This window comes from Myotis davidii, unplaced genomic scaffold (assembly GCF_000327345.1).
Source record: "Myotis davidii unplaced genomic scaffold, ASM32734v1 scaffold217, whole genome shotgun sequence".
Lineage (NCBI taxonomy): Eukaryota > Metazoa > Chordata > Mammalia > Chiroptera > Vespertilionidae > Myotis > Myotis davidii.
In genome coordinates, this window is record NW_006290034.1 from 1,852,499 (window position 1) to 1,874,567 (window position 22,069).

The following is a 22,069-nucleotide window of genomic DNA, read 5'->3' on the forward strand; positions in this document are numbered from 1 at the left end:
CCGTTGCTACACTGGGCGGTCCTGCCGGCACCCCGCTCCGAGCCGGCACGGGAAGGTGCAGCCGGCCTCGCTCCCAGGAAGCCTGCGGAATGGTTCCTCTTACCCCGCATTTCTTCACATCGGGACCCCGACCAGCGGCCAGGCCAGAGCTACATGTGCGTGGGCCGCACGGAGGGCTTGCTGAATTCATTTGAAACAAATACCTTTTCTTTTTTCTCTTTTTGGACATTGTAGAATAGGGCCAGTAGGATGCTAAAATTCAGAAAGCTTGGGGCGTATGGGACAGTTTCAGAATATACTTTCAGGTAACTGTCAGGTTTCTTAGATGTCATAGATTTGACATTTGGTGAAAAAAAACCTTTGCAACTCAAGTCCTCAGACTTCTTGTTCTTGGTTAATCAAAGCATCACTTTGATCAGGTGTGGACAGCCCTGATTCTTGAGCAGGTTGGTAATCGCTGCGGGGCAGAGAAATGCTTGGGAGAACCCGGGCCCTGGATTAAATTTTTAAGGCAACCTGCACCTCGCGGCAGCGTGGGGTGGGGTTGGGTAAGAGCAAGTGGTCCGATGGCGCTGATGAAGAAACGCTTTCCTTTTCTCGTAAAGCCCGTGTTGTTTCCTCTTTACGGTTTTGACTCACTTCACAGACGCTTCCATTGCTCATCCTGTGAGATGCGAGGTTATTTTTCATCTTCTTACTGATCGGAGTTGTAGTGAATTCAGAGCTTGCTTTTGGACAAGCCAGCCTTCGCACCAGCAGTGTTTCAGGAGGGTGGAGGATACATGGGGGGGTAGCGGGGGGAGCATCGTGTGTCATCTGGACGCACTTGGTTGTACCTCCCTCGAGCCCTGGATGCCCTTTAGAATAGAGGCTTTGTTTGTGCTTTGATTCCTGCAGGGCCTAGTATGTGAGTCTGAAGTGGCAAAAACACCTCTACTGTGATAAAATGTGTGCCAGCGCATTTCTAGACGGTTTTTATTGATATTTTGCTTATTCCTACATATAATCAGGAGACATTTACATCTCGGTAAGTGTCAGGGTAATTTTTTGGCAGGGTTTATATTTTAACCCACTCTAGCTGTTAATGAAAACAAGCAGAACTTTGCAAGTAAAACTTCTGCCCTGGCTGGTGTGGCTCAGTCGGTTGGACATCATCCCGTGCCCAGAACGGTCAGGGCACGTGCCCAGGTGGATCCACCCCTGGTGGGGAGCACTGGGGGCAGCCCCTGGGTATTCCACTCGCTTGGTGGTGGTACCTTCCCCTCCTCTCCCTCTAAACATCGATTTAAAAAAATAACAAAAGTAAACCTTTTATAAAGTCACAGACATGGTTTTCAAATGGCCTTTGATTTCCAGCCTCTCCTTGTAATTGGTCAGATGACCACCATTACAAACATGTCCTCAGAAAGGGAGGAAGGCTGCACTGGGTGTTGTTAGTTCTGCCCGTGCGGAAGCTGCGCCGCTGGGTGGACGTATTCAGAGTCCAGTGCGGGCACCTGGCCCAGCGCAGCTCCGGGCGCAGCTCTCTCCGGCCGGTGCCCTCTCCCCGCAGTTGTTCTGCTTGGGGCTCAGCAGCCTTAACAGGGTGCCTTGCTTTGTCCTTTGCGAAGGGCATCTTTCTAGCCTGGTCAGTCACCTTCACATCCATCACAGGCCGTGCAGTGCGCTGTTAATGATTTGTCAGAAAGCTGGATGTGTCACAGTTTGTAACAGTTGGGGGAACTGAGCCCTTCCAAGATCCCCCTTCATCCTCAGCTCCTGAGGGTCAGTGGGGCTGTGGGGTGGGGGGTGGGGGAGCTAACCATTAGGCTGCCCTCTGAGTCAGACACAGTGAAGGCAAGTGACATGAAGGTGTGTGATTCTACACAGTGGGGCAAAGTGGGTTTACAGTTGCTCGTATGGCAAATAATACAAAAATAACAATAAAAGAATAAACTGTGTTTCACGCACTTGCACCTGTAAACCCACTTTCCCCACCTGCGTGTCAGGAGTTCCTTCTTGGGTCTGCTCACCTTGAACCTGTTTGCACCATTTGCTTTGACATATTTTTCTAGGGAGATTCCCAGAAGGGTTTATACTTCCTGGAAGCAAGAACAGTTGTTAAGTGGAAAACTACACAATTCACTACAGAACAGTTCCCCAGGTTAAATTCAGCACATATGTCACCACCTGCTGTGTGCCATGCCACTGGTGAAGGTGCCGTGGCCTTAACACAGTACTAGAGGCCCAGGGCACGACCAGCAGGCGGACATCTCCCGAGGGGTCCCGGACTGTGAGAGGACGCAGGCAGGCTGAGGGCCCCCCCACCCCCGAATGTCATGCACTGGGCCCCTAGTGTAGAAATAACAGTTTTTCGTTAAAAACTGTATGTAATATTTTGATATATCTCTTACTCAGTGTGGACCATTTGGGACAGATGAATTTAAAAGTGCCTTCTTCCGGTGTTTTTTAAATTACAGTTGACATTCAGTATTACATTAGTGTCAGGTGTACAACATAGGGATTAGACATTCATATACTTTACACAGTGCTCACCCCAATAAGTCTAGCACCCATCTGACACCACACATGCTTAGTACAGTATTACTGACCGTATTCCCTGTGCTGTACTTTACATTCCCATGATCATTTTTTTAACTATATTTTTATTTCAGAAAGGAAGGGAGAGGGAGAGGGAGAGAAACATCAGTAATGAGAGATGGGCTGCCTCCTGCACACCCCACACTGGGGATTGAGGCTGTAACGCGGGCATGTGCCCTGACCAGGAATCGAACCTGGTTCATATGTCGACAATCAACCACTGAACCACGCTGGCCAGGCTCCATGACTATTTTTAAAACTTGCGGTTTGTACTTCTTAATCCCTTTCACTTTTTTACCCAGCCCCCTCACACCCTTCCCGTCCGGCAGCTACCTGTTTGCTCTGTGTGTGTGTGAGTTGATTTCTGTTTTGTTTATTTTGTTCTATAGATTCCACAAATAAGCTAAATCATGATGTTTGTCTTTGTCTGTCTGATTTACTTCACTTAGCAAAGTACCCTCGGGGCCCATCCATGTTGCAAGTGGCAAGATTTCATTCTTTTTTCTTTTTTTAAAATATATTTTTATTGATTTCAGAGAGGAAGGGAGAGGGATAGAAACATCAACGATGAGAGAGAATCATGGATTGCCTGCCTCCTGCACGCCCCTACCGGGGATCGAGACCACAACCCGGGCATGTGCCCTTGTGCCTGGGACCCTTCAGTCCACAGACTGAGCTCTATCTACTGAGCCAAACCGGCTAGGCCAGATTTCATTTTTTTTCATGGCAGCATAATATTTCACTGTACATACACGTGTGTGTGTGTGTGTGTGTGTGTGTGTCTGTCACATCTACCTTATCCATTCGCCTGTCGATGGACACTTAGGTTGCTTCCGTATCTTGGCTGTTGTAAGTAATGCTGTTAGGAACATCGGGGTAAAGGGTGCATAATATCTTTTGGGATTAGCATTTTGGATTTCTTTGGGTAAATACCCAGAAGTGGATTTGCTGGCTCATAAGGCAGTTCTGTTTCTCATTTTCCGAGGGTCCTCCCTTCTGTTTCCACAGTGGCTGACCCCGATCTGCATTCCCAGGGACAGGGCAGTGGGAGGCTCCCTTTCCTCCACATCCTCCCCAGCACTGGTTTGTTGATGTCTCGATGACAGCCATCCAGGTGTGAGGGGTACCTCAGGGTGGCTTCCATGGGCACCCCTCAAGTCTTTCCCCGTATCTCGGCCTGTGTGTCCTCTGCCCATTTCTAATCGGATTGCCTGCGTCTGGAGGTGCGTGATTCCTTGGCATGTAGGCAGTCAGTCCTTACTGGCTCTCATGGTGACCTGTGCTCCGCCGCAGCCCCCAGCCTTGCGGTCCTCCTCGCGTCTGACCAGGGTGCTGACGGCGGAGCGGCCTGTGAGAGGCCGAAGCCCGAGGCTGACGTTGCATTTCATCGAAAATGGACTTGCCCATCCGAGCTCGCTGAGGCCGGCTCTCTCTGTGGTCTCCTGGGCTTGCCGGCACAGCGGGGGCTGCCTCTCCGACACACTGGAGAGGGCACACGCTTTCCCGTGCGGATTGGTAAAGTGACTCTAAGATGAGCTAGAGGCCAGGCGCGAGCTGTTGAAAAGGAGAATTGAGCAAAAGGAAGTGCCAGGTGTGCCCGGGAGGCAGCGCCGGGCGCCCGCTCCTGGGACTCGGTATGGCCCTGCTGATCGGCTGCCCCCTGTTTTCCAGCCTCAAGGAATAGGCTCCCCCAGTGTGTACCACGCCGTCATCGTCATCTTTTTGGAGTTTTTTGCTTGGGGATTACTGACGGCACCCACGTTGGTGGTAAGTAATCTTTTCACTTATCACTTCCTTCAAAACCTCTTTCTACAGTTCCGGGGGCGGGGGTGGGGGGTGAGACGGCCCTTCTTCATTTCCGTGTACTTCTCCTCAGACCGTCACCTTCAGAGCGGTTTCCACTGCCTCGCTGTCCTCCTCAGCCCCGCTCTCCCTCACTGTCGGGGGGGCGGGGCGGGGGATTCTGCAGGGACCGTGCCTGCCGGGGTGCACAAGGTCTTACACCCACAGGCTCAGGGACAGGAGGCTGCCCTGCGTCACTCGCAGGCTTATTTTGGGACTCATTCATGTGGCTGCGTTTCCACATGCAGACTTTGGTTTCAGCCCAAGACCCAGCGGTGGCCGTGTAGAAAGGGAGGCTTAGGACAGGCTGGGCTGATCTCACCCAGACTTTCCCACCTCTGGGACCTGGGAAAAGATCTCCCTGCCGGAGTGAATAAGCCAGGTGCTGGCTAGTGTTCCCTGGTGTAGACAGGACAGGAAGGAGGAGGGAGGAGTTAGTGTAGATGAGAAAGGAGGAGGGGGGAGTTAGTGTAGATGAGGAGGGGGGAGGGGGAGTTAGTGTAGATGAGGGGCAGGAGGGAGGAGTTAGTGTAGATGAGGAGGGAGGAGGGGGAGTTAGTGTAGATGAGGAGGGAGGGGGGGGAGTTAGTGTAGATGAGGGGCAGGAAGAAGGTGTTCAGTCATCAGTTGCTGGTTTGATGACATTAGATCAAGAGAAGAATGGCCGTAGGTCTGAGGGTCTGTAATGCTGAGGAGTGGCTTCCCTCTGACTGCCCTGTGGTCCTAGAAACACTAGGCCCGTGTGTGCTGGTCCCCCTGCTCCTCTCAGGGCCTGGCGTGTCCAGGTGGATGGCTTCTGTCCTTCGCTGCAGACCGTCCTGGGCACTTGGTATTTCAGGACTATTGACTTTACTCTCAATATCTGTAAGTTCTTAAAACACCTCATTCCTGATGTTCTCGAGTTTCCGTCTGAGCGACTGGGTGGATTCTCTCGTTGACGGCAGCGGAGAGGAACTGGGAGGCGTGCAGACCCTGGTGGAGGCCTCCCTGAAAGATGACAGGAAGCACTCGCAGCAGTTTTTCTGCCCAAGGAGAGTCCCGCCCTTCCTGTGCCCACTGCCCTCCTCTGGGCCTGAGGGATGGGGCGGCAGGGAGAGCCTGGGCCCGTGGGAGCGCGGTGTGTCTGTGAGGCGGTGACACAGCCCAGTGCCAGTGATCAGGGCTGCCAAGCCGTGGAGGCCCTGGTGCAGGCGCCAGTTTCATTCTCGCACCTTCCCTCCGGCTGCTGTCACGCCAGGGCTCCCAGGCCCTGTCCCTCGTGAGCGGACCCAGGCCTGTGGTTTCCACCCGCTGGACCTGGGAGCACTGAACGGCTCGTTGGACATTTCCATGGGTTGGGGTTTCTCTCACTTGATGGAAACTTTCTAGACCCACTTTTTGCAATTCACATGCCCCTGGTGTTCCCAGTCTTCGCTCTCACCTATCTGTAAGGGAGGGAGAGCAGTTGCTCACACATGGGAGCAGACTGGCTGGTGATTACACACACGGACGTGCACACCCTCCTTCCTGGTTCAGTTTTGGTTGTGCCACTTCCCGTGCAGCCTTGGGCAGAGGTCTGACCATGTCTCCGTGTCCGCATGGGTCCTTCTTAAGGACAGGGTGTCTGAAGTGCCTGGTTAGGGCCTGGGACGGTGATGCCCCTCAGTGCTCAGTGGCAGCATTTCCTCACGTGCACAGCATCCTGCAGAGCTGAGCTGCAGGAAATGAAGGGAGGCTGTGTGATGACGGGATGGTTCATAACGTAGCTGTTTTACTGAGACAAATGTAGCCTGAGGTTTTTCTTTTGATTCTTTAGGTGTTACATGAAACCTTCCCTAAACATACGTTTCTGATGAATGGCCTGATTCAAGGAGTCAAGGTAGGATCAGTCGTATGTATACAGTCTGCATGCATGTGCTCACGCGCACCACCTAATGCGCTGGCATGCCATGTGATCTGCCAGTGTGTGAGGCTGGGTAATTGACCCAATAAGTGTCCATTTTTACAGCTAGAGTGTGTCTTGGGTTTAAGTGTTCAAACTTTCTGGGCTTTGAATCTAATTTGACTCAAATGTAGCCAACTCTGTACCCTGATAAACCCCTTCCCATCAGGTCCCCCCGGGGTGTAGGTGTTGGCATTTTATCGCCAAGATCCGAATGCTTTTGTAAACTGCCGGTAAGAACATAAACTGAAGAGAAAAGAGCTATTTTAGAAATGCAGAAATACAGAACGGTGTCAGTCTGGTCAGGTCTGGCATATTCTGCATGTTCTTTCCTCCAGATTTCCTTTGACCAGATTCTGTAAACAGCCTGTGACCATAAAAACACAATTAACACGATAGTCTTTCTCCAGCTGCTCCTGTGGTGTTCCTGGGGTTGCGAAGCCATCGGAGCATTGCATATTTCATATGCAAGACCCTGCAGATAATTCTAGACCAGCGGGCACCAACCTTCCGGACCTCATGGACCACCAGTGGTCCTCAGGCCACCGGTTGGCGACCGCTGTTCTAGACAGTCCTGGGGCATTCTGAAATCACATACAAATAAGAAATGAGTTGTGCATCTAGAATTTGGTGATGCACTTGTTTTGGAAATAAGCTGGTTTAAGACTCTCCCGTAGATTCACTTTGGGCTCATCACGTGCGTGATCCACTGTTTCCCTTCCCGCCGCAGGGTCTGCTGTCCTTCCTCAGCGCCCCGCTCATTGGTGCTCTTTCTGACGTCTGGGGCCGGAAGTCCTTCTTGCTGCTGACCGTGTTTTTCACCTGCGCCCCGATCCCTTTAATGAAGATCAGCCCGTGGTAGGTGCCCGTCGGGTTGCAGCAACGAAACGGCCCTTCTGCTCATTGCCTGCTGACCCTGTCACTCTCACTCTGTGGCCGTCCCGTCTGAGTGTCGCATTCATTGTGCGCTTGTGCGTGAGTCTTCGGTGCGGAGAAGAGGCCCTTGCAGGCCGAGTAGCTGAGTGATGGGTCCCAAAGTTCTCAGAACGAGAGGCGACAGGCAGCGTGCAGACACCTGAAGCGGCCACTGGAGTTCAGGGACTAGTCAGGGTGCCAGCTTCCCTTTCTGTTATGTGGAATGTTAGCACCGGTCACCATCACTCTCTGTATTAATTAGGAGTCGCTTTGTTACATAGCAGTAAAGCCCCAGTAGCTTAAAGTTGAGGAGACCGATGCCTGTCCATGTTTGAGAACCCTGGACGTGGTGGCCGCCGAGCTGGCGTGGCCGTTCCAGGGAAGCAGACCTCCCTCTGCCGTCGTCTGCTGCCACCTCGCTGCCCAGGAGGCAGCCTGAGCTCCAGCTCGTGTCACACTCCAGGCAGCCAGGTGGCAGGGCGAGCACAACACCTTCTGGAAGGACACAGGGATTCTCCCCCCCACCCCCACCCCCCTGCGGCATCTGAGTTCAGGCACGTGCTGCTCGTGGTGTCACGGCCAGGCTCACTGTCCCCTGGTGAAAGTCGGCATCTTCGCTGGGGAGGCCCCGGAGAATGGCTGTCCCAAGGCCCAGAGCCCAGCTTAGTGGTAAATCCGTTCGCGCTCTGGCTGATGTCCTTGTCCAGTGAGTGTTGGCGTTAGTGCTGCATCGGAGGGACCAGACCCTTGCGAACGCCAGTGGCCCATGAAATGTCACAAGCGGCTGCGGGGATGAGCAGAGGCCGCCTGTGGGGGACAGTGCTAGAGCAGGCAGGGAGCAGCACGGCCCCACTGCCCGGCTCGCTAACGTTCACATGCTCACACGCGATGTTAACAGCTGTCCTCGGCATGGTGCTGGAACGTGTTGGACTCAGCTTTTTATCATCTCTTGTTCGCTCTTTATAGTCACTTCCCAGTTCACTTCCAAGCTCCGTGGGCCTCCTCTTTGAGACGGAGCTGCCTGCTTTGCAGCACTCACAGCTGGAGGCTACGGGAGAACATCTAGGCTCTGTACACAGGCCACAGGAGCTGCAGTGACCTGTGTTATTGGCCGAGTTTTGTCTCTGTGTCAGTGCTGTGGGCGACAGTAGTGGTTGGATTTCAGTAGCTTTGTTGCTGGTTTAAGTAGAAACAACGAAGCCACTTAAAAACTCCAACGGTTTAGTCAGGGAATGACTGGAGACAGTGGCTACTTGTAAGTGTTCCGCACGGTCGTGCGTTGAGTGTGTTGCTGCCCCAGGGCCGCCCGGCCTGTGCTTTCCTGGCCTGCAGAGGCCGAGCTGCCCGGGGAGGGTAGGTCCTCACCTCTCCTGCCCCTTCTCTCCCTCCAGGTGGTACTTTGCCGTCATCTCTGTGTCTGGGGTGTTTGCAGTGACGTTCTCCGTGGTGTTCGCATACGTGGCAGACATAACCCAAGAGCATGAAAGAAGCATGGCCTATGGACAGGTGCGGGCCGCTCTCCTGCCAGCCCCGGGGGCCTGGCTTGTCTAGTGATCTCACACGGGCAGGGCGTGGCGGTGCACAACCCATTTCCTGATGAGCTCGTCCCTTCAGACCACACTGCACATGGTTTCACGTACAGCCTTGTACATTTGGATGCTTGCATTCCGTATGGATTTGGTCACACATGTCAGATTTGAAATAACAGAATCTTGTTATGTTATTGAAGTTCTTTTGAACATTATATAAAACTAAGGACTCCTTTACTAGGTCAGGAGTGGGACATGGCTGACCTAAAATCAGGGGCGAACGCCCCGCTCCGAGCCCGCAGGCCTTGCTGTGCCACGTGGCCCGTGCCTTCCCCTTGCATCCGCTGGCCTTCGCACAGCTCTCAAAGGCAGGAGCCGTGTTGGCCTAGGTTAGGCCCACAGGTGGTGCCTGGTTTCCTTCCTGCAGAGGAAGAGTGTGTGAGGCACAGGTGTGTGTGTGTGGGAGGGGGACGGGGGGGCAGCAGGGGTGGCAGCCGCTGTGGGAGGAAGGGGGTCAGTCCTCTCACCTCCGACCTTGCCTGGCTCTAGGTCTCCGCCACGTTCGCCGCGAGCTTGGTGATCAGCCCTGCCATCGGCGCATACCTGGGCCGGGTGTATGGGGACAGCCTGGTGGTGGTCCTGGCGACGGCGATCGCGCTGCTGGACATCTGCTTCATCCTGGTGGCTGTGCCCGAGTCTCTGCCTGAGAAGATGCGGCCCGCGTCCTGGGGGGCACCCATCTCCTGGGAGCAGGCCGACCCCTTCGCGGCAAGTTCACCCCTTCCCTTCTCTGGGGCAGGGTGCGTGCGTGAGTCCGGGCAGCATAACCCAGGCTGCGGGTGTTTCTGGGGGAAATGTTGAGATCCTCTAGAGATGTTTTGGGAGGATGAAAGGAACTAGAAAGGGGTGTCCACGCGGCCTGCGGCAGCTCGCCGCTGACGGGAATGCTCCCTCCGTGGTCCCGTTTAGTCCCTGAAGAAGGTGGGCCAGGACTCCATCGTGCTGCTCATCTGCATCACCGTGTTCCTCTCCTACCTCCCGGAGGCGGGCCAGTACTCCAGCTTCTTCCTGTACCTCAGGCAGGTGAGCGCTGCCCACTTCCTCGCTTGGGGCTGGGCTGGCAGAGAGAAATCTCCATCGGAGGGAGCTGGGCTGGCGGAGACTTGAGACACGAAGGCCGTGTGGGACGCACCGGCTCACCGCGTCACTGCCGCGTGGGCTGCTGTTCCTTAGGCAGAGAGCCTTGCTGTCCCGGTGGCTCAAGCTTGACTTTGCTCCCACGCAAGTGAGGGGGGATCCCCGGCCGCTCGGAGACTGTGTGGCGCCCGTCGGCAGAGCAGCTGCCCAGGAGCGCCAGTCTCCTCCCGGCCCTGGTCTCGGGGCAGCGATGCACCCCGAGAAGAGCACAGAGCCTGCTACTTATTTGTCAAGTGGATTCTGTGCGCTGATGGCTGTCTCGTTTCGTTCCTCTAAACGTTTAGATTTGCTGACCTTGTGTTTAGTGGGTATATGTTTAGCATGTGAACACTTACCGTAAATCTTGATTCTCCGGGAAAGCCAGGTTTTTCCTCAGAATACTTTGGTTACAAATGAGTAGTTTGATTTTTTCCTGGCTCATTTAATGTTGCTGTGCAAGCTGTGGCATTAGTCTGGTGTTTGCTGTGCTTTCCTGTTGATGTAACTTTTTCTGGAACCTTCCAGATAATGAAGTTCTCACCAGAAAGTGTGGCGGCCTTTATCGCAGTCCTCGGCATCCTCTCCATCATTGCACAGGTGAGTCTCCGTCAGGCACCGCGAGTGACGTCATGGAGGGGGGGCCTGGCTGCCGTCCGGCTGCACCGGGATGGGGACCCGGTGGAGTTGCCCTGTCGGGCTCCGTGGGCTACAGGCTCAGAAATTTCAGTTTGTCAGGCAGCTAATATGGACAAGATTTGGGGGACTGACTGACACATACCAACGTATGATGTATAAGAGCGATAGTGTATTGATTTGCACCAATAAGCAGGGTGTACACCTGGATGAGGAGAGGCCAGACCTGGTGTGTGGGGAGCAACAGGCAGCATGGCTCGGGGGAGGGGACAGGAGAGTCGGGACAGGAAGTTAAGAGGTGGAGGGACCGGTCCTGCCGGCGCCTGACTCGAGAAATGGGAGGCCTTCGGGGGCCTTGGCAGAGGAGTGGCTTGCAATGGTGTCTTGGGACCCGATGTAACTGGCGGTTTGAGGAAGAATTTGGATTTTCTTAGATCTGTTTCCTGGCCAGCAAGCTCTCTCTGTTCCACAGTAAGTTCTAGTCCAGTGACCAGGACCTTTTCCCACTCGGTGTCTCCTGTCTGGAAGCCCCGCCCGCACCCGGCCAAGGGACTTGGCTTTTTCTGGCCCTGCCGGCGATCGCACACGCTTCCCACTTGGTCCAGGCTGCCAGGTCCCAGGCCTGCTCAGAGGAAGGAGGGTCGTGCCATCGGGCTCGGCAGTCTTCATCCCTTAGCGGGGCGCCCCCTGCAGCTATCATCTGTGCGTGGGAGCAGGTCTAGTGATAAACTTTAAATCCCGTAATGTGCCTCCTCCACGGCCCCCAGTGCCCACACGTGACTGTGAGTGCTGTTTGTGACTCGGTGCCGCCTGGCAGCCCTGGGCTGGGAAGTGCTGCGTGTGGACACTCACTCGCTCGCGGCCTCTGAGGTCCTGCGGTGTGGGTGATCAGTGGAGCCCAAGGACAGGGACAGGGCACGTGGTCAGAATGGAGCTGGGCATGTCCGGCCCCCCTTGCCTCCTGGGATTCAGCCCAGCTGCTCCCAACGCAGTGCTCTCTCTCAGAGGCCGCCGAGCTGAGATGGTGAGGACGTGTTTAGGGTTTGGATGGCGAAGCCGGGCAGCATTCACTGAGGCTGTGAGGCAGGGTGTCTCCCACTTGCCTTGGGCCCTCCCTCGCCGTCACCATGCCCGCAGCCCAGCAGATGCCAACTTAGGGCGTGGGTTCCCCAAAGCGCTTCACAAGTTTGAAGAATTAGCAACAAGCTTGTCAGCACTGGGGGGCGGAAGGAGGTTAATATGAAACTGTGGGTATGCAGGGCCTGTCATTGGTTCTGGTAGGTGCTGGGCAGATGCTCTGAGCCTTGCTCGCCGCTGGCCACAGGCTCGCCGCCTCAGTGCTCCACGTTGAGTGCCCTGCGGCCCAGGCCCTTCCTCCCTCCCTCCCTTCAAAAACCGGAGCCTGGAGGTGCCTTGTGAAACAGGTGCTGTGTCCGCTTCTCCCCCAGGTCAGCATCTTCTGCTGACCAGCACTTTGCCCTGTTCACTGGCTGCATGGGCACTGCCCTCTGACCCAGAGTCCAGTGGGGTATCGTCGGGCCCTGGCAGATACGTGCGTGACTGACCACAAGCTGATGTTGGTTAACTGTTAATGTTAATCTGTTGTCATCTTGGTTACGTCATGAATCAGTCTGTCTCCAAAAGGAGTTAGTGAATGACAGGATATGACCTTGTTTCTTGTTGTGTTGTACACTGTATATACTAAGCAATTTGTTCCATTGAGAAGATTGTGACGTTTAAAATCACACATTTTCATAAACAGTATTAAGAGCTGGTGCTGGGGCACACAGACGAGGCAGAACCCGTGCTGGGAGGAGCCCCCGGCTGTGTCTGTGTGCGGGAGGCTGCTCTGCGCCCTGCTTCCCGCGGGGCTTCCTTCGCGGCTGTGGGTGAGGAATGTAGTCCGAGTCGTGCCTTGGGAGCGCAGTCTCCTGCTGGCCTGTGGGAGGGGACGTCTGAGAAGACAGTGATGGGTCCTAATCCTTCAGGAACCCTTTGCTGGTGCTGAAATCTGATGAAACTCTTCAATGGCTGTCTTACAGAATGTGAGCCTTGATGATTGGGAGGTTAGAGTGTCACCAGTCATCAAGTAGTTATTTTCTGAATTGCTTCCTGCTCTTGGCGGACTTACTCACCGTCTTGTGTGGTAGATGCAGCACCTTCACTAGAAGAGCAGGAATACCTCCGCCGTCCCCAGGTCACTGCCAAACGTGTTACCTTTGAAAGAGAACGAGCAGCAGGAAAACCCCTCCGCCTATAGCAGTGTTCGTTCAGTGCTTGTGTCCCTATGCCGGGCACAGTGCTAAGCACGGATGTGAACATGACCAAGTGTGAAGTAGGTGCTGTCACTGCCAAACGGAAGGGACACTTTGTAGGAGACGGGGTCTCAGTGAGGTGACTTGGCCAAGACGGGGGGCAGCTGTTTCCCAGGGGCCGTGTGCTGGGCCCTGGTGCCAGCAGCGGTGAGTGCAGGCGAAGGCGCGTGGATAGCTGTACTGTTGAGGTTTCCTTTATTTGGGGAATAAGCATTGCAGAGTAAAGCTGTCACATCAGAGGGGTCCCCAGGTCCTGGTTGGAACCCTCTGACCTACCACCTCGACCTCAGAACTGCTCAGGAAGCTCCCTGTCCCGTTCCCCAAGTCCCAGCTTGGCCTGCCACGGGGGTGGGGAAGGGGCTCGATTTAGGGCAGCTGTGCGGAAAGCCCCAGCTAGGAAAGGAGCCCACCTGCTCCCAGCGGTAGGCGTCACCCCATATTTTAAAGTGACTGTTCTGACAAACTGTTTGGTCTTTCTTTTTTTCAGACCATAGTCTTGAGTTTACTCATGAGATCCATTGGAAATAAGAACACCATTTTGTTGGGCCTGGGATTTCAGATCTTACAGCTGGCGTGGTATGGCTTCGGTTCAGAACCTTGGTAGGTGTACTTATTTTAATTCCTTTAAGCCAGCGGTTCTCACCTTGGCTGCACATTAAAATCATCTGGGAATCTTTTTAAAATCCTGATTTCTGGGCCTCAGCCTCCGGAAATTCTGTTCCTTTATTATGGGGTGAGGCCACAACATTAGTAACAAACAGAATTTCCGGAAGCTGAGGCCCAGAAATCAGGATTTTAAAAAAAGATTCCCAGATGATTCTAATGTGCAGCCAAGGTTGAGAACCACTGCCTTAAACTGTTGGTGTTAGCCTTGTTTTGAGATATAACTCAATTGTTTGTAGTTCTTTATTTGTGTCTCAATGGAGGTTTAGACGTCAGTCTTACTGTGCTTTTTCCCCTCAAACGGTAAAATACACATCTCTCCTGTGTGTGAATGTCCTAGGATGGCCTGGGGACAGAGGGACAGTTCATAGCTGACTCACAGGCTGGGTTTTGCACGAGGTTATGGAGCCTTTGACTCTCTAATGAGCATTTATTGCCTCCATCAGTTTGTCTTTCAGAAAAAGCACATAATCCCATAGCAACTGGGCCTGAAAGTCAGCTTCCTCCTCGGAAAGAGTTAAGTGGCCCCAGCGGCTATACTGACAGCAGCAGGGGTCTGGGAGGCAAGCCCAGTGGTTCGGTCCAGCCTCCTGCTGGACGCGTCTCCCTTCCTGCCAGGCTGGCTCCCTGCATCAGGGAGGGATGGGCGTCCCCCTGTCCTCTGGCGTCAGGACTGAACTCCAGTTTGGACTAATGTTGCACAAGCTGAACGGTCTGTTCTGGTGGCATCTGTTTTTCTAGTCCAGCTTTTAGGAGTTGTTCACAGTTTATAAAACATTTATTTCAAACATCAAACCAGGAGCATCCAAAGTTGTGATCAAACCAGTGATGCCTCCACTGAATCAGAAGTCGGTGGGAACCTGGAGGAAGTTACTGACCTCACGTGTTTGGAAACGTTTCCTGTTTGTTTTATACATTATTCTCCACAGTTGGGGGGAGGGAGGACCTTCCCAGGGTCTAGTGACGTGGCTTCCCAGCAGCGCTCACACGGTGCCCACCGAGACGGGCAGGGGGAGCAGGGGTCTTAGCTCTGCCACTCTGCCCACAGGATGATGTGGGCTGCAGGGGCCGTGGCCGCCATGTCCAGTATCACCTTTCCTGCCGTCAGCGCGCTCGTGTCCCGAACTGCTGATGCCGACCAACAGGGTGAGTTGCTGGGTTCGTGGCAGCTGTGTGGGCACAGATGTTCCAACCCTGTCCTCTCCTGGGGGACACAGAGCCTTGGCCTCATGCTGACCCCTTATGTCTACGCGGGTGTACTAGACAGACCCCTGGGGGCGCTCCCGTGCAAGTCTCCCGGGCTCAGTGCAGACATGTATATCGTCTTAGCTTTGTGGTGGGAACACTTAATTCCTAAAATGCCAATAATTATTTGAAATGGCAACTAGTCATAAAAAAAGGGATCTTACAAGAGAGGCAGTGGCCACTTGGGCTCTGGCTTCCCATGTTTGGTGCAGGTTCCAGGGTCGCCAGGACCCGAGCTGCACTAAGTGATGCTCTGTCCCAACCATTCAGGTGTTGTTCAAGGGATGATAACAGGAATTCGGGGGCTGTGTAACGGTCTGGGACCAGCTCTCTACGGGTTCATTTTCTACATATTCCACGTGGAACTGAAAGAGCTGCCAATGACAGGAACGGACTTGGGGACAAACACCAGCCCACAGCACCACTTTGAACAGGTAAAAACTGTGCGACATTCTCGCTCCTTTAGGCTGACTAGCACTTAAAAACCAAGGCCTGATGGGCGGTGCGTACTTTTTCCTCCGAGAGTTAACGGTTTCAGCGTGCTGGTTTGGTCGTGCTGCGGGGCCCGGAGCAGCCTCCTGTGGAAAAGGCAGGGGCGTCGTTTGCTAGGCCTCCTCGTCACAGCTGTAATATTAACGGCAAACAGTACAGACCACTCAGCAGTTTCCTTGCTCACTAACCTTGTAACCAGCTCAGGCTGGTTTCAGTGAGTCAGCCGGTGGTTTGTGGGCGATGTGTGGGCCTGCAGTGCGAGTGCTGGCTGGAACCAGGTCTGCTGGAGCTGCTGGCTTTCCTTGTGAGGTTTGTCCTGGTTTCTCCTGAACAAGCGTTAGGTGAATTTCCTGGGGTGTGCAGATCCTGTGCCGCCAGTGACACTGTTTCTGCAGAGGCTGCTTTCTGGGGTCTTATCCCCAGGCCCTCTTGAGGCTGAGAGCACCTCCTTCCTCCTGAAAGGGAATGCTTTTCCTCATTGTGGCTTTAATGCTGAAAGAGAGCAACGATGGCTTATAATCATAGCGATCGATAATGACAACAAGATAAGCAATCTCTTATGGACGATGATGTTTGTGCAGAAACGCTCACTGACTCTCTCTCCCCTAGAACTCCATCATCCCCGGCCCGCCCTTCCTCTTTGGAGCCTGCTCGGTGCTGCTGGCGCTGCTGGTGGCCTTGTTTATCCCGGAGCACACCAACCTCAGCCTGCGGTCCAGCAGCTGGAGGAAGCACTGTGGCGGCCACAGCCACCCTCACAGCGCACAGGCGCCAGGAGAAGCCAAAGAACCCTTACTCCAGGACACGAACGTGTGAGCGCGGCCGCGGCCCGGGAGCCTCTCCAGCTGCACCAGGCTGACCGCGCCTGCGTGCTGATGTACATTCCACGTCACCGCCACACTCTAAGGGTGTCTTAAGGAACGGATCTGCATGGACTCCGGGGAACTAAAGAAAGAACTGGACAGTTTTCCAAAGATGTTACAATTTCTTTTGAAAAGAAACCTTTTGTTTAACTGCACCACTTCCTTGCCACCAAGCTGTTTATTATATATGTCCTTTCATTAAAGCTCTATCTGTGACTTCTTAGATACTAGTAGCGTCTCTGCTACCAACCCCAGGTATTGGGCTTTAGGCTTATCCAAATCACAGCGGATGGAGCACAGGCGTGGCTGTGGGCCTGCTCGCTTTAACCTTGTGAAACCTGGGTCAAACGATTCAAAGCCTTAAATGCAGATGCACTAAAGAAATGGTAAGGGAATGGTCTGCAGGAGAGAAACTCGAGAGAATTATACTAAACCTGAATCATGTTTCAAGCCTGTTTGTAGTCATTTTAAACATTCTTCACTACTGTTTTTAAAATAAAATGTCAGCCATGTTTCATTCAGTTGAGTGTTGGGAGCCTGTAACCTACATGTTGGCTCAGTTGTTCCCCAGCTCCTACACCACTACCCTTTCATGTTCGCAAAATCATAACCTCAACACTTGAACACATAACCGAAACCTATAGTCAAGCTGGTAGCCTTGAAAACGTCCACGTGATGTCTAATGTAAATACATATATATAGTGGCCTTTCAGGACTGTCACAGTAACACTTACTTACAGAGCTAATGTGTGTCCTACATTTTCAGGACCCTAGAGAGAGCTTTATACGATTCCTGATGTGAATTTCTCTAAAGTGTATATTTTTGTGTCCAGTTATATTATTTAAAAAAAGTGTTACTTTGTAAAAATTGTACATAAAGTATTGTATAGTTTACAGGGTTTTCATCTTGTGTGTGATTATTGCTTAATGCTTTTTAAACTTGGAACATTCACTTATGGTTAAATAAGGTCTTAAAAAATGTAAATACTCTGTTAATAAAATTAAATATTTTAATGATTTTTAAAAGAAAGTCTTGATCTGTGATTCCCTCTAGGGCCAGTTTGGCTTTGTCACCATAATCATTTCTCAGTAACAAATCACAGCTTTATGCCTTCTCTCTGAATCCATTTTTTTCCCTTCACTATAAAATACTCTTGCAGGAAGACAAACAGTGAAAATTTAATCCATAAGTGAAAGCAAGTTTCTAAGCAGAGATGTTGTATATCAGTCCTTTTCCAGTTTTCATATACTTTTGTTTTTTTAATCCTCACCTGAGGATATTTTCCCATTGATTTTTAGGGAGAATGGAAGAAAGACGGCAGAAGAGAGAGAGAAAAACATTGATATGAGAGAGACACATTGACACATGTGCCTCCTGCATGTGCTCCGACCAGGGCCTGGCCAGGGAGGAACTTAAAACCGAGGTATGTGCCCTTGACCAGAATCAAACCCGGGACCCTTCGATCCGTAGTCTGAAGCTCTAGCTGCTGAGCCAAACCAGCCAGGGTCGTATACTTTTTACATGTCCTACTCCCAAATATTCTTACTAACCAAGTTCACACAGTTCACAGAAATACATTAAATTCAACATTCTGATTATTAACATGTATACTTCACACTGCAAAACAATTTCAAATAAAAGTTTAAGAGGTAGAGCAAAGAATTAGCACACTCAAAAGTCAGTACAAGTATATCTAATATAAAATCTTTGGCACATCAAAGTGATCGATCTTTTGGAAATTCTAATTTATATAAAAATTTTAAAAAAGCTACCTGTATGTCATCCCATCCACAGCCTGTCCATATATGTTTACACAATGTTCACAAGAGCAGATCAACATGGCCAGGAGGCTTCTTCCCACACTCCGTAAGCACTTTCAAGGTGCTGTAACCAAGTGTTCTTACGCATGTAGGGTATGTAAATGAGGAAACAACTACATATGAGAACTCATCGCCCAGTAACGGTTACTAAATGTTTTAGGGGAGTTCCCTAGTTCAGGATACCTTGTAATTGTTAGCAGTTGCAAAGTATCAGATTCAGTATGGCTTCATTAAAAAATTAGTATAGATTCTTTGTCTTACCCTGGAACTGTTGATATGTCAGTATCTTGAAATGTCTCTTTCCTTATCTGTATAACATGGTCCTTGAAAATAATTTTTGAAAGATTAAATGAACATTAGCAATATTTACAAATAAAAACTGACACGTTTCTTAAGAGAATGATACTCTTGATTGGATGATTGTCAGTAAGAAAAATGGGCTCTAAGATGCTGGGTGAATTTTTTTAAATCAAGTGCCCTCTGCCCGCATGAGCTGTCACCGCCTGGGTGCTCCTGCGTGCGTGTGAGGTGTCCCCTGCCGCACGGTTCCTCCACCAGGCGGTGACAGCTCATGCGGGCAGAGGGCAGAAGTTTTCTCAAGAAACTACTCATATTTGAAACTTAAACCAAAAGAAAGTTGCCTACTTTATTACGCACACAATTAAACCCGTTTTGAAATTAAAAAGCAAGTACAATGAATATTCATGATGCTCTTTTGTATAGTACTAATTTTCAAAACAAAACGCCACTAATACAAATTTAACTGCATAAAACACTAATAAAACTCCAAATGAAAGAAAATTTGGATGAGCATAAACTTTCAGGAAGCAATAAAATCCTGTAAACTGCAGCTCAAATGACTCAAGCAGTTGATACCTAATCTGGTCACGTAAATACATGTCCAAGTTATTCAATAGCTAACTGAAAGGTTTCAAGGAAAATACTTGCTATAAAGGATTGATTTATGACTTTTTCCCTTTACATTATCGTCGATAATATAGACACCTTAGGAGATAAACATCTTCCCTCATAATTCTTAGGTGGCAAATTTAAAACTTTTTACCAATGAAAATAAAACGAATTACGAGCATCCTCTGGCTCCCATTCCGTTGGACAAGTGTGACGTTACCAGGCAGTCACTGTGATTAGAACGTCCCTTATCACGACCAACCCTTGCCTTGGCACGTGTAAGAGCTGCTCAGACAACCCACTGCTGTCCTGTAAAGCACCGTGTTCACACACCAAAGCCTGGCACCGACTCCGAGAGCCTCCCTTCCCCAAGTCCCCAAGTCCAATCGGCTCCTCTGAGCCGCCCGCCTGCCGGCAGGGACAGCAACAACAGCAGCACCCGAGACGCGCACAGCCTGCTGCCCACCAGGCAGCTCTGCCACTGCTCCTGCGTGCGTGTGGGGTGTCCCCTGCCGCACGGTTCCTCCACCAGGCGGTGACAGCTCATGCGGGCAGAGGGCACTGTTAGCTGTGCGGCAGCTGCCCGGGGAAGTACGCAGAGGAGGAGGAAGGGACCGAGGCGGGTTTGCAGGATGTCTGCAGCGCTCCTAACGGGCCATCTTTCTGATGGTCTGCAAATGAGGAAGAGAAGGTGACTTGGCCTCCCTTCAGCCTCGGGCCCCTTCCCTCCCACCGCAGGGGACGGGACGCAGAGGCCTCACCTGCCGTGCTGAAGAGATTCTGGCTGAGCCCCCGCAAAGGAATGCTGTCCTCCCTTTTCTTCAGATACTTGGGCTCCAGCCCTACATTTTCACCACTTAGGAGGAAAATAGTACTTATTTACTTAAACTCTTATTTTTCTCTTTAGTAGTTAATTGTGATTATTCATCTAATCTATATACTATATATATGTTTATAGTTTTGTTCAAAATAAATCACTTTATTCACTGTTTTCTTAAGCAAATAACTTATGTGCCCACAAGCTGCGTTGCCCTTCTTCCCAGCAGAGTGGATTAGAACACCTGAAACTAAACCGGCAGAGCTGGGCTGGGGATGTGGGGGAAACAGCTCTCTGAGGACTATACACACCTCCGGGCATGCCCTGAGGACACCATGCTATTGAGACTTTCCTACCTCGTCTGTTTAAATGAACGCTTTCTTCTTTCTTTAACCAAAAGCTCTTTAAAGTCTGTGCTTCAGAGGGGTCATTATTAGATATCTCTACACAGTCACAACAGGGGTTCTGCAAACGTGATATTTCAAAAAGAAAGCCATGTCCGCCCTTGTCTTTTCTCCTTCTGCCACTGCATCCCTTCTTCCCAACCTGCCCCGTTAGCAGCTTCTCTCGTAGCATCCTTGCAATAGGAAAGGAAAAGCTCTTGCTAAACGATGACCTTATAACCTTAAAATTAGAGGAAGGACTTTTCCCAGTTTTCAGGAAAGATGAATAGGTATTTTTTCCATTTTAATGTTTTTTCTTCTTGAATCTTTGATCCCCACTGCCACTTCTTACTAGCTGATAACAAAACCTAACAAATTTCAACAGAAAATAGCTGACCAGTCCTACTTTTATGAACACGATTTCTTGATTTTTGTTCTGCAAATATGATCATCACACATTGTGCAAGTAAGCTGGTTTGGCGTGTGACCTGAGTAAGGATGTAAACATCCAGAGTGGAAAAGCAAGAGGCTCCCAGCGCTGACTGCTGTCATATCGTCGGGTGGCAGCTTTAGAGCAGCCAAGGACAACGGCCGGGAGCTGGGGAAGCAGCCTCTGCTAGTCTCATAGTAAATACCCGAGGTGACCGCTCATGCCCACCAGTGCCAGCAGGTGGCCCTGAACGCCATCACATTGTAACAAGGAAGCAGGCTGACAAGAAACCAATGTTATGAACACGAAGACCAGTCTGCACATCTCGGCTGTTTAATTCGGCCACAACTCGCTGATTCAACGGACGGCAGGTGAACCCATCTGAGATCCAAGGGACAGGAAGGCGCTGGGCAGGCCAGCGGGGCACGCGGACAGGAAAGCTGACATACGTATGCATGTTCGCTGGGACAATCTCATCAGCCTGTACGCTCACTTGCCGAAGGGTCCCAGCAAGTTAACGAGCTGCTTCCTCAGGTTACTATCAGGAAATAGTAAGATTTCTAGCTACCTGCCCGCGAATATTTGAAAAGGGACCTTCAGTTACCTAGGAAAATCTTTTAGAAAATAAAATTTTACTATATATCTAACTGCATCCTACAGTTTCAAAAATATATGAAAAACCCCTTTCTTATAGCCAAGAGTGACTAAATTTAAGTTCCATGGACATCAACTTAAAATCTCGAGATAAGTAGCAGGTGCCCTGGCTTTTCAGGCCCCGATGAAATGCTTTCAGGTGACTTTCAAAAGGGCGAACATCCCGCGTTATGTCAAGGAGTACTTACTTTTCCTTATCAGCGGAGCCAGGCACACTAAGAGTTGTTCCTGACTGAACGTCCCCTAGTGACGGATTTGGTTTTGTTAACTGCAAGTTAAACTGAACCTGTGAAGCGAGAAAACACCTCATGTAACGAAACTGGTGAGAACGGAGACAAGTCTAGACGGAGCGAGGTGCTTACTTTTTCCCCTGATAATCGAGAGCGCAGAGGTCCAGGCGCACTACAGCTCATAACACAAACACATTTCGTGGAGGAGATTTAATCTGAGGAGATTTCTCCTTGCCCCAGCAGTTCCTATCACACAAGCAAGATGAGCGGCGGAGACAAAGCACGAACACATTTAGACAAGTGTGTGCACAGAGTTATTTAATAAACAAGGGCGAGGAATCGAATTTTCCAACAATCCATGTACAAGTCCAAACCAAGCAGCAGCATGAGGTATGGAAGCCTATTTAAAGACATAGCGACTGTGACTGAGTGGGTCTCACACCAGGGATGTGTACATGTATCTACGTCAGGAAACCCACAAACACGAATCCCCACCAATAGATCAAAGAAGAAAAGGCACATGAAAGCTGTCTACTTGTGGTAAAAACTCCTGATAAAGCCGGCACAGAGGCTCGTGTAACAGGATAGGAAGGTAAACGCTGCTGTCCTTGGCTATCAAGGTTCCACAGTCTCAAGATACCGGTTTTCCCT

The 22,069-nt window shown here is 51.2% G+C and overlaps 2 protein-coding genes across 2 annotated transcripts in view; one reads left to right on the forward strand and one right to left on the reverse strand.

Annotated features, from left to right (window-relative positions):
* The window catches only part of MFSD14A (major facilitator superfamily domain containing 14A), a 21,010-nt gene extending 3,810 nt beyond the window's left edge, over positions 1–17,200 (forward strand). Inside the window, exons 3-13 of the mRNA XM_006763108.2 lie at positions 4,112–4,347; positions 6,218–6,280; positions 7,074–7,201; positions 8,650–8,764; positions 9,337–9,555; positions 9,757–9,870; positions 10,489–10,560; positions 13,399–13,511; positions 14,623–14,720; positions 15,090–15,253; positions 15,921–17,200. Of these exons, the coding sequence (XP_006763171.1) occupies positions 4,112–4,347; positions 6,218–6,280; positions 7,074–7,201; positions 8,650–8,764; positions 9,337–9,555; positions 9,757–9,870; positions 10,489–10,560; positions 13,399–13,511; positions 14,623–14,720; positions 15,090–15,253; positions 15,921–16,127 (1,529 nt within the window). The 3' untranslated portion in view covers positions 16,128–17,200. The remainder of the gene's footprint in view (positions 1–4,111; positions 4,348–6,217; positions 6,281–7,073; positions 7,202–8,649; positions 8,765–9,336; positions 9,556–9,756; positions 9,871–10,488; positions 10,561–13,398; positions 13,512–14,622; positions 14,721–15,089; positions 15,254–15,920) is intronic.
* A 1,739-nt stretch (positions 17,201–18,939) lies between these two features.
* The window catches only part of SASS6 (SAS-6 centriolar assembly protein), a 17,982-nt gene continuing 14,852 nt past the window's right edge, over positions 18,940–22,069 (reverse strand). The window contains exons 14-16 of the mRNA XM_015563511.1: positions 21,377–21,474; positions 19,666–19,760; positions 18,940–19,575 (exon numbers count right to left, since the gene is read on the reverse strand). Coding sequence (XP_015418997.1) covers positions 19,469–19,575; positions 19,666–19,760; positions 21,377–21,474 — 300 coding nt within the window. The 3' untranslated portion in view covers positions 18,940–19,468. The remainder of the gene's footprint in view (positions 19,576–19,665; positions 19,761–21,376; positions 21,475–22,069) is intronic.